Raw genomic sequence first — 12,126 nt, 5'->3', positions numbered from 1 at the left:
ACAAGTAGGGAAGTCAAAAGGGTACTTTTTGTGTCCCTTTAGAAGACACTTTAGTGATTTATCTTCCCCACCAGTGGTCTATAATCTAGAAATTCTCAATTACTAAATCTGTAATAATAAAATTATCTACTTAAAACAGAGTACTGTTTTATAGTCTAATAGCACCATAGCTTTATTCGTTAGTGATCTACACTGCTGCAAATCCACTAAAAACCAAAAAGGCCAACAGGCACTCTTTTCCCTGTCGTTGTCTCGTAACCGTTTTAAATCCAATCTTCTCTCTCTGCACATCAGTCCTCCACTCATCCATGCTGTGGATCTGGGCCAGCCTGAAGTGGACTAATTTCATTAGAGGTGATGGGGTTCAGGCAGTCCCTCTAAACCTTGTCGCTGATCCACTTTTAATGGGGCCGAATAGCCTGTGAAAATGTCACTCGCATCTCAGTGTGATGGCCTTCAATGGGGGCTAATAATATGAAGAACATGGGAACTGACCCTGTGACCAGTTATCTGTGCTTCAATGCATTTTTCAAACCACGTCCTCTGTGAGGTCACATGACCATGTCCCTCATTTTCCTGGAAGGTTCCCAGCCTTACTCATTACTTCTGCTGCCAACAGGCCAGGTCTGGATGGAGAGTACCACTTTTCTCTGCCCTTTTTGGGCAGCAAGACCTGACACTAAGCCTACAGCGCCAGCCTCCACCATCAGAGCTGGTGCCAAATGACCACCCCCTGAGAATCGCTACTCGTTTGTGATCTTGATTAGTGAGCAGTGAGGACACACATGACTTCACACTTTACATTGTCAAGTGTTTCCCTGTTAACAGAAGTCACATTTTGGATCTGGTTTGGTCAAATGTCTCACTTATCCATCGACTGTAAGAAGTTATACTAAAGGTAAAACCTTCTGCCAGGTTTTTAAAAAGCTAAAGACAATTTCTTGAGAAAATAAACATTGACCTATTGGCACAATGTATATTGCAAGTATGAATTGGAACTGTGTTTTCTGGCAAGATGCTGCTTGATTTAATATTTCTGGATGAAATGAGTTGGGGATGAGGTGAGGTGGTGATCATCATATAGCCTAACCTTACTTGGACTCTCTCCAAAATCTAGTATAAAGACACTTAGCCCTTAACCCCTTTTGTTTTAGGCTGAAGGAGGAGGGAAAGGGGTTAGAGGTACATGACCCTGCAAACTATCTTTTTTAGAGGTACACTTAAAACAGAGGGAGCTCAGACTCACTGGCAAGATGGCAGCACAAGCGACCTTCCTTCCTTCCTTCCTTCCTATAGATTTCACACCTTCGTTTTGTAACTCTGTATCAAAGTGGAGAGTTACAAAAAAAATGGGATTAGGCCTTAGACCAGGGGTGTCCAAACTTTTTTTGTTGGGGGCCACACTCTGTAATAAAACAAATAATGAAATATACCACTTTAAATAATACTTTTTTCCTGATTATTTCATTTACACACCATTTTACTTGACTTACTGTCTTTATCTTTGACAGTGTTGTGTAAACTAATATTTTTCAAATTGATGTTTAATTTCATGATGTCTCTTAATATTAAACTCCTTTATTACTGCAACTTTTAGACTCTTTTGCCCCGTTTTTCTGCGATAATTAATATGAATTAACAAAAGAGAACTCAATTTTATTTATGTTTTATGTGTTTAAAGGATATAAGGGGCCCTTAGGCAGGTCCTACTGATATAATCACTCAGAGGGTCCTGTGTACTTCACTGAGCACTGCTGATGAAGAGGTGGAGACAGCAGTGCTGCAGGTTGTGACCCGCCGTTCACTGATCTGATTGGTGTACAGCCCTGACGGACACCTGCGGCTACAGCCAATCAGCGAACGGCTCTCCTCGCTCCCTGATCTTAATTGTTTGAGGGGCGCGTGCGTTTTTTCCCCCCAGAGTTGTGTTTGAAGATGGAAGAGTTGGCGAGGGAGAGCATCAGCTTGCTGAGTAAACCCGCGCTGTCGGCGGACGGGCCGCGGCTGGGCTCCTGCGGCGCGCTGGTCATCATGCTGAAGTCTGCTCTGGGCGCCGGGCTGCTCAACTTCCCCTGGGCCTTCGCCCGGGCCGGGGGAGTCCACGCCGCTCTCACCGTGGAACTGGTCAGTAGCTCCCAGCACACTGTATAAATTCAGCCAGACTGGCCTTACTGGGTTTAATGTGAAACTGTAGCAGCTTTAATATTAATATTCCTGCTTTATACTGTCGGGTAAATTTATACTGTCGGGTAAACTTTATTTTACGGTGTTTAGTATAGGAAAGAAAAGCTGAGACCTGAGGAGAGTGTTAACATTGCTCTGGGAGAATGGAGGTAGAGGGTGAGATAATGAATGTGAGCAGGTGTGATAAGGTTAATGAATGAATTAATTAAGGGGTCAATTGTTAACCTTCAAGTTTAAATACATTTTTGGGCCATTCCACCGAATAGGTGCTATGTGTTTGTTGTAACTCTTCCTATTTAAACCTATTATTTTTATCTTTTTTCCAACTCTGAATCTAATAACACATGTATTTAACTATTCAAAATATAAACTAGTCAAACTTAGCCAAGTTTACCTAATTTTTTACAAGATTTGTATTCCGAAGATGGTTACAAAAATCGTTTGACATTAAAAAGCATGTTTAAAAGCAAGTCCACTAAATCCTTTGATTTTCTCACTCACTCCTGTTACTGGCACTTATTGTTACCTTTTATGTTTTAAGTAACAGGAATTAAAGTAACAGGACTGAGTTTTTAGCAAAGAATTAGCAAAAACATGAGAAATAGCTAAATGGCAGCTATGCTAATAGCATGAGGACACCGAGCACATTCTACTGATTTGTCCTAAAATTTGTATTTTAAAAATAAACAAATAACAGTGTAAAGTGGCAGGCCAAGAAACATCTCAGATAAGCAGATGCGAACAATGGTGAGAACAGTTATAGTCAACCAACACAGACCAGCTCCAAAGACCTACAACACCATCTTGCTGCAGATGGTGTGCCTGTGCATCGTTAATCTATTCAGTGCAGTTTGCTCAAGGAGAAACTGTATGGGAGAGTAATGCAGAAGAAGCCTTTTTTGAGCACACGCCACAAACGGAGTCGCTTGAGGTATGCTAAAGCACATTTGGACAAGCCAGCTTTATTTTGGAATAAGGTGCTGTGGTCTGATGAAACTGAAAATGAGTTATTTGGAGGTTGCTATGCATAGTGAAAAAAGAACACATCATTCGAAGACAAACACTTCACTGCTCCCCACAGTGAAATTTGGTGGTGGTTCATCATGCTGTGGGGCTGTGAGTTCAGTACAGGTACTGGGAAACTTGCTAAAGGTTGAGGGTTGTGTGGATTTCAGTCAATATCAGCAGATTCTTGAGAACAATGTTCAAGAATCAGTGAGAAAATTGCCCTGGGGTTGGATACTTCAACAAGACAACGACCCAAATCATCACCGCTCAAAATCTACTAAATCATTCAGGCAGAGGAACAAGTACAATGTTCTGGAATGATCATCTCAGTCCCCAGACCTGAATATTACTGAAAATCTGTGGTGTGATTTAAAGCGGGCTGTTCATGCTCAGAAACTATCAAACCTGACTGAACTGGAGATGTTTTGTAAAGAAGAATGGTTCAAAATACCTTCAACCAGAAGCCAGCCTCTCATTGAAAGTTCTAGGGAACATTTTAAAAGCTGATATTTCTGCAAAAAGAGCATCTACTATATATAGATTTTTTTTTCTTTTGGGGTGCTCAATTTTATGTACCTGTTTAAAGATTTACTGTACACTTTCTCTAAATCCTAAAAACTTTATAAAATATCGCTGTGATTTTATATATAGGTGACTACTTGAGATCACATGGTGAATGTGTGCTCATCAGCCAAGATCTGTTTGCAGAACAAATTCATTATTTCTCTAATCTCTAATCTCAGATCTAACATTCTTTTATTACCAGTCAGATAAGCGTTCCATCCTTGTTGGTAACTGAAAATGATGGAGAATGTAGATATAAATGTAGATAAGAATGCAGGTATGATTGAATGCGCAGACTTAATATTTTCTATATGATGTCCTGAAGATATGAGAAATGTTGTAGATGTGGGATTTAGATATGACGTTTGGAGAATGTTTGAAGGACAGTGTAGACATGAAGTTTTGGAAGTGTAGGTGTGATGTGGGATTTAGATATAATGTGTTTGGTGAGTGTAGATATGATGTGGGATTTAGATATGATGTTTGTGGAGTGTAGATAAGATGTGGGATTTAGATATGACGTCTGGGCCGTGTTTGATGGACAGTTTAGATATGATGTTTGAAAAATGGAGGTGTGCTAAAAAAAATTTAAGCTAGATATGATATGATATATGGAGCCTGAAAAAGAGGGTGATGTAAATGAGTTTTGGAGTGTCAACAGGATGTGGTAGATGAAGATAATGTTGGGTGTTCAGGTGTATAAGATCAATTACCTATCCTTGCAGTGGTTTCACAGGTATTTATTTCTTATGCCATTTTTTTTTTATCCCTGACTTAAATAGCCTAAATGTATTTTGGTTTCCTTTAAAATAAAAGGGCTACAATTATTGAACACCCTCTTAATCTCACTTCAGACAAACTAACACAACAGAATACATTACCCTCAGCTGTGCTTTTCCAATCGTGAATTTACCTCAGCAGTGCTGTTCCTGTCATAAAGCTGCCTTAACAGTGCTGCTGTGGCAAGTCAGGGAGGGTCCTTGTCAAGTCAGCAGATGAGGGAGATTTAATTACTTTTTAAATAATTAGTTTTGTGTTTCTCTCAGTTTCTCTGTCTCTCTCAAACATGAACTAGTTTGTTTGTGGTTCACCATTTAGCACAAGCTAACACTACAAGCTAACTCGGCGTGTGGTAAATTCTCAGCAGTAACATGGTGTGGCCAGCAACAGCTTCTTTGTATAAAGGTGACAGCTCTTAAACTGGCAAGTTATATAGCTGGTGAGATTTCTTTGAGAGTGATTGTGTGTTAACGACTTCATGACCATGTTTTGTGTATCCCACATCTAGAAACTTGGGTAAAAAGAGGTATAACGTATAATATAATATTCCATTTAATAAATGGCCATTAAAAATAATGAGTTATTTAAACTATTGATGAGTGTATATAGCTTTAGATAAGACATGTAGTTAAGTAGTTTTATTAATACTGCATATGTACAGGATATATAAAAGATTGAAATTGTTATTCTCCTATCCAAGTTGCAGCAAGTACAGAAAATAAGATTATAAATATAAAAGAATGGGGGGAGCTTCTGACATTTCCTGTCCAAGATGGAGGAAGTAATTTGTTTGCCATTGGTGTGAACATATAGGGACCCCCACCGATGGCAATGATTTCTCTTCGGAGTTCGGAGATAACAAAACCTTACCTGACTCATTTATCTTGTCCTACTCTCCTCTTTAGGTTTCTCTTGTGTTCCTCGTTAGCGGACTGGTCATCCTAGGCTACTCCTCTTCTATCAGTGGACAGACCACGTACCAGGCTGTGGTTAGGCACCTTTGTGGATCTGCTATTGGAAAGCTCTGTGAGATCTGTTTCGTCTTCAACCTCTTCATGATCTCTGTGGCCTTTCTGGTCATAGTGGCGGACCAGCTTCACAAGTGTAAATAATGTTCATACTTGGCTTTAATGGTGTGTTGTGCTTTGTTTGGCTTTACTGGTGTGTTGTGATTTCTAAGTTTTTAAACTAGGGGTGGGCAATATTTTATATTGTATACAATATATCGTGACACAGAAATATCATGATATTAAAAATCCATTTAGTGATAATAGGGCTGTTCTGTCTTAAAAATAGTCTATTATTTACTGTGAAACTTTAAGTGTATTTTTTTTGTATAATTGTTTTAGTTTGCAGTTTATATGCATTCACTAAATATTCTCCAATATTTTTTGCTGCATTATATTATTTTATGCTACATTTATGTTGCCACATTATGATTATACTCTTATACTATTATACTATATTCCTGAAATGAATAAATTATTTTAGTTTTCCTATATCACCAAGTAATCAGTAAATAAGTAAGCAAAAATACCCTGAAATATCATATTATTTTAGAGCCATATTGCCCACCCATACTGTCTACACTTTCTGATATTTAACTAATAGTGATAATGTTTAAAAGATGTTAATAGCCTTTTCTTATCCCTTTGTGTTCTCAGTGTGGGTTTCCCTATATGAGGTCATCACAGGCATGAGTGAAGGTGACCTGCCTCACCACTGGTACACAGACCAGAGGTTTACACTCTTCCTCTTATGTGTCTTCCTCATTCTACCCCTCTCTGTCCCTAAAGAGATTGAGATGCAGAAATACATCAGGTAAGAAACCTTCATTCAAGGAGCTGTAAAATATTGAAGGATTTGTAAAAATGGGAGAAGGATGGATTGGGTCATTGTCTTGATTGTTTCCATCCATCATTCTGAATATGTAATTTAAGAATTGAATAAATCATGTCAGAAATCGTAGGCATTCAATTAGGGAATAATTCAGTAGTAATTATAACAGTGTCAGACACAGATCAGACCAATTCACTGCATTGTTTTCTCAGCTATCTCATTAATAAAGCAAACAAAGGCTGTCACAAAACTATTAACATGTACAAACATTGCTGTCATTTGTACAATGACATTTGTTATACATAATTGATTATTGACTGTATTCTGGCACTTGATGCCTTTCAGACAATAACTGAAAAATGATCAGGGGGTGCAGAGAGCAGTCAGAAAAACTGCAGTAGTATGTATTTTTGCTAAATGTATGTCATATATAACTGTCACCTATATTACAGTTTGCACAAGGCAATTCACATACAGTTAACCGCATAAATATTTGAAGAGGGACACAATCTTCATGACTCTGCTTGCCACCACACTGTTTTTGTAATAAAACAAAAGATGCATTTGTAGTGTAGATTTTGGGTTTAATTCAAAGGGTTGAAAAAAAGAAAACGTGTTGTATTTAGGAACTATTTGTTAGTTTGTCCTGTTATTTTTTTTTCTGGTTTTTGTCTTTATTTTGGTTTCTCAGTTTAATAAATACTGAGCATTTGCATCCATTCTCTGCGTCTCCTTGCTGTGCAAACCTAACACTTGCACAGTATTACTGTGTGATTGCAAAAATGTGTGTGATTACAAAAATGTTTTTGTTTGTTTGTGTGTAGTGTGTTGGGCACTCTAGCTGCCATATATCTGACTATATCGGTCATTGTGAAGTACTACACCAGAGCTATCCCTGAAACATACCTGTTTCCCATATACAGCAGTGGGTATGTATTTGATCTTATTTGTTTATACAAACCTGACTAATATCCCCTTGCTGCCAAAACTGTGCTCTTGCAGTTGACCTCCCAGTGGTTTGGGTTTCATGTATGTCAGTTCTCTGATACAGATCACTATGCAAACAGACTTGAGGAGGAGGGTGGTGGAATTAAATCAGTTTGAGGATCCATGGCATACCCACTTTTTTATCAGGTTATTTGAAGTGACCCCACAGTAAAATATAAAAAAAAGTCTCTTATTTTTCTAATATTGAAAATCTTTTCAGCGTGAACAGTTAGTTGATGTATTTTTTTTTATTTTTATTTTTTTATTAAACTTACAAATGGAGTAAAAGGATGATGATGATGATGATATAAAATGCATAGAAACGGATGGACTCAGTCTGTAATTCTAGAACTACTACACACGTCTGCTGCTGCTGCACACTGATAAGCAACTACAGAAAGTGTTTTGTTTGTTATTGCTGCTAAGTGAATGAAGCTAAGCTACTGAATTAACTGGCCAATCACCTTTTTCAGACCGGGAATGGGTCGTCGAAAGTATTTTGTTTTTGTTTTATTTTCCTTTAGTCCTTTTACATGTTCTGTGATCCAAAATCAATATATGATTAGAGCAGGAACCAAGCAGACCTCCTTTAGTGTGCATAATGTACCCTGCTCTTTGCATGCTTTATGATGTCTCTGTTCTTAATCTCTTACGCTCCAGCCAGTTTGGAGTTCAGGACTGAGGTTAAATTAAGTTGTGATTGACGGCTAAACAATGAAGGGTTGCAATTGTCTTCTGAAGGCTGGGCGACATTAACACAAAAGAGGCTTCTTGTAAATGTGTGAAATGGTTACAGCGCTGTATTTATTTTGGTCTCTGGCCTTTTTCTTTTTAGGATAAGCACCTGGGCCTCGATGTTCAGTGTAATTCCTACTATCTGCTTCGGCTTTCAGGTGAGTGGGGGCTGTATGACTGGGGTGATGAGGGTTTCCAGACTGGTGTTTAACTGGGAATGGGGCTTTCTTACACAGAATGGGATCTTACTTGAGGCACAGTTCATGCCACTCTTTTCATCATAGTTACGATCAGGTGAGCGGGAAGCATGGATGCAATGGTGCATTTTGGAAGCTTTATTTATTGCTTTCCAAGAAACCAGCGCAGCGAAGAGTCATAAGAGTATCAAAAGAGTAATAAAAGGCGAGTGTAAGGCCATATGTGAGTGCAGGAGCCTTCTGCACCCATCGCTGGAGGCTGATTGATTAAAGAACAGGAATGAAAACAGAATGGAAAAGACCTATGGAAAAAAAAAAACTGAGAGAAAGGAGGTGGTCATGTGGAAGAGGATTGTGGGTATATTATTATTTTTAATAGGGTCTTTTTTTATTAAGCATCTGTTTGTATTCACTGAGCCTGGTAACGTGGTGAAGGTGTTTTACAGGAAATGGTCATATATGCCAAAGGTTATTTAAAGATGATCTTGGGCTACTTAAAATAATTTAAAACTGAAATGTGTTGCTCTGTAATAATAAAACATGCATCTTAAAACGCTCAAGAATAAAATGCAGATATAAAGAGAATTGATATTTAACCATATTTTGATCAAAGGTTTACTTAGTAAAATCCAAATAAAATAAAAAGTATTTATTGTTCTTGGAATGCAAAAAAAATGAGCATGCCTGCTAACTGTTTCTGTATTTCTATATAACTGGCTAGTAGTTTGTCTGTGGTTTGATATATGTGGATTATGGAAAAGAGTTTACTCATGTCTTTTGTTATTACCCTTACTACGCTGGGATGCAGCTGTCAGCTCAATCTAGCTAGGCTAAAAGACTGCAGATGTTGATTGAGATGGCTAATGGCTAACTGGCAATGTTAACTGACTTCTTAATTAATTTTGTTGACATCAGAATGATGTTACTGTGCTGGTTAGATAGTGCTGAGTGATCCTTGATTTGTTGGCTGTCCTCCTCAGAGATTCATGCTTTGCATGCTTAAGGTGCAGCACATACAAGACTGTAGGGACCCTGTAGGCACTCAGCAGCATCAACATAGTGGAACATTTTTGAAGAAAGGCCATTTCAGCAACACTGTGTTCGTCTTGAAGTCAACATAACTGGACTTTATTTTAATGCATAATCATTGTTTACGTTTTTTCCATATATATTACTTGGTAAAGTAGACATAAGACATAAAAATTTACGTATTTTCATTGATGTCAAAAGTCAACTTTTAATGACTTTTGCTCATTTTAATCTGATGAATTTATTCATCAATAATCCCTCGTGTTTTTCTTACGTTTTATCCAGTGTCATGAGGCCTGCATTGCCATATACAGCAGTATGGAGAATAAGAAGCTTACTCACTGGGTCTTCATCTCTTTAATGTCCATGTTCTTCTGTCTAATCATCTACTCCCTCACTGGTGAGTCTACATACACTTCATGAGAAATATATCATACTAGGCAGTAGTGGTTTGAAATCTAATGTGTGTGACTGTAATGATGATGTATGTAAGTGATTGCAGTACAAAACCGTACTAAAATTGAAATGAAGCTCTAGGACCCTGTTGGGCCGCCACTAGTCTAGATACAAGTGGAGTTACAATTGGGTATTTCTAGTCCAACTTTCAAGACATTTTATTGACTAGTTTTAATTAACATTTGCATGAATGTAAGCGGCATCTAAGCAGCATTTATCCATTTCCCTTATGCCAGTGTGATGTGATGTATAGATGTGGTGTCTGGTCACTTTTCTGTAGAGCAGGGGTTCCTAACTTGGGAACCCCTATTTGATTTAGGTCAAATATAATGATTAAAATAGTAGTGAGGAAGAGCAGAATGTAAATCTCTTCAAACATGAAACAAAATCCACCTCAGGCCTGCCTGCCTGCAGAGCTGCCTGTCAGAGGAATAGGGGCAAGAACCTTTGCTGTAGAATATTAAAGTGGAGTGTTTTTTTTTTTTTAGTGCCGCCTCTTGTATGAACATGTACATCCCTTTTTTTTTTTATACAGGGATCTATGGTTATATGACCTTTGGAAAAAATGTTGCCCCAGATGTTCTGATGTCATACAGTGGTGGTGATGTTCTCATGATTATTGCCAGGCTGCTCTTTGGGGTGTCAATCATCACCATCTATCCAATTGTTGTCCTGCTTGGAAGGTAATGTAACCAAACAAAAACAACCTGTGATTTGTGTGTTTTTTTTTTTTTTTTTTTTTTTTAAAGGTTTAAATTAGTCTATGGGTGTAATTGCTTTATTTTAGACCATGCTTAGATTTTGCCAAAATTAATTCATTTTACAAATTCTAAAATTTCAGTTTTACATATCCACCGCCTAAATGTTAGACATTTACGTTTATTTAAAAACTATTTTAAATATAAACATATTATTTTGAGCCAAATTACTGCTGGAAGAATGCAAATCAGACGTTTACTGTAGAACACTCTATTAGATGTGAAATTCTGGATTGGGGACATTTTGGACTCAAAATGCTAAATAAAAGCAAAAAGTGAATGTTATACTGTGTGTCAGTTCTTGCAGTCTGGATTTTGAGAAAAGCTGATTACGTTTTAAACTGGAGAAAAATTATACATTTGACCTGTCCACTGTAGTAAGATCGATTTTGGGTTAATGTAGAATTTCAATAAACCCTTAATTCTTTCTGCAGGTCTGTAATTCAAGATCCCTTACTGAAGCGCAGAGGGAAACACTTTACTGTGACTAATTTCTTCGAGATGTGCACCAGAGTCAGTCTGACTGTAACCTGGATCATGACCACTCTCCTCATCGCAGTATTTGTCCCAGACATAAGCAAAGTGATCAGCGTCATCGGTGGAATAAGTGCATTCTTCATCTTCATCTTCCCAGGTGAGATTCATAGCTCTCCTGTATTGATTCTCCATATGCTTAAGTTAATTTATGCTGTATTCAGATTGCCAACCCAATCCAGCATATATAGATCCTATCTCGATTTAATTTTTTAGGGTCTGAACCACATCAAATATGTTCCAAACCACAGTTACAGGTGGCTTGAAAGGCTACTACAATCACATTTATCTGGACACTTTGGACATTCAAATTGTATATCCAATTTCAACATTCTCTTGCATCATTTCCAACACAAATGTTCACCTAACTGTAAGCTTCAAGATAATGTGCATACATTTGGCAGTAAAGACAGAAGACTGTCCGTATTCATATTTATTATTGAGCTTAAGTGAGTACCACTTTTTTTTTTTTTTTTTTTTTTTACTAAAATGAAAACCTGGACATGCAGAACTTGGCTCACTTCTCAAATATGATTTTGTACCATGTATTTAAACCCAGCATTTCTATGCATGTCTGTGATTTGCTGCATATGTCTGTTCTCTTGCAGGGCTTTGTTTAATATTTGCCATGCAGTCACAGCCAGTGTCAGCGAGACTGAGGTGAGCTAGGCGTGAAGCTGCACACGTAGCTTTAATTAGCTTTTCTTTCCTCTCATGCACTTTCTGCACTCTGTCTCCTGCGTGCTGTACCCTGCTCTGATTTGTGTCTGTGTTTACAGGTTTGTTCTGATTGCATGGGGAGTTATTACGCTTTTATGTGGCACATTCATCTTTGGCCAGAGCACAGCCCTCGCCATCATGCACATCCTGAATAAGCTATAACAGCTCTCAGCATCTGGGACTCTTCCTCTGAGGTTTTTCAAGTATTTTATTTACTCACTTCCTCAAATATTTATATAAATATTAAATATACAGATATATGATCACTTCCACTGCACCATTTCAGTGTCAGTCAGTCAGTCAGTCAGTCAGTCAGTAAAAATGTGTATGTGAGA

At 37.9% G+C, this 12,126-nt stretch overlaps 1 protein-coding gene across 1 annotated transcript; it reads left to right on the top strand.

The window, feature by feature from the left end:
• The first annotated feature begins 1,766 nt into the window (after window positions 1-1,766).
• slc38a8a (solute carrier family 38 member 8a) lies at window positions 1,767-12,061 on the top strand. The gene is made up of 10 exons (XM_022679699.2): window positions 1,767-2,124; window positions 5,442-5,640; window positions 6,201-6,357; window positions 7,200-7,304; window positions 8,198-8,255; window positions 9,609-9,723; window positions 10,315-10,462; window positions 10,972-11,171; window positions 11,680-11,731; window positions 11,851-12,061. Exons 1-10 carry the CDS (start codon window positions 1,936-1,938, stop codon window positions 11,951-11,953), a joined length of 1,326 nt encoding a protein of 441 aa, XP_022535420.1. The 5' UTR covers window positions 1,767-1,935; the 3' UTR covers window positions 11,954-12,061.
• Window positions 12,062-12,126: the final 65 nt, after the last annotated feature.

The sequence above is a fragment of the Astyanax mexicanus genome, chromosome 9, assembly GCF_023375975.1.
Source record: "Astyanax mexicanus isolate ESR-SI-001 chromosome 9, AstMex3_surface, whole genome shotgun sequence".
NCBI lineage: Eukaryota > Metazoa > Chordata > Actinopteri > Characiformes > Acestrorhamphidae > Astyanax > Astyanax mexicanus.
The sequence above is the reverse complement of the archived record's forward strand: the minus strand, read 5'-3'. Positions and strand labels throughout refer to the sequence as shown.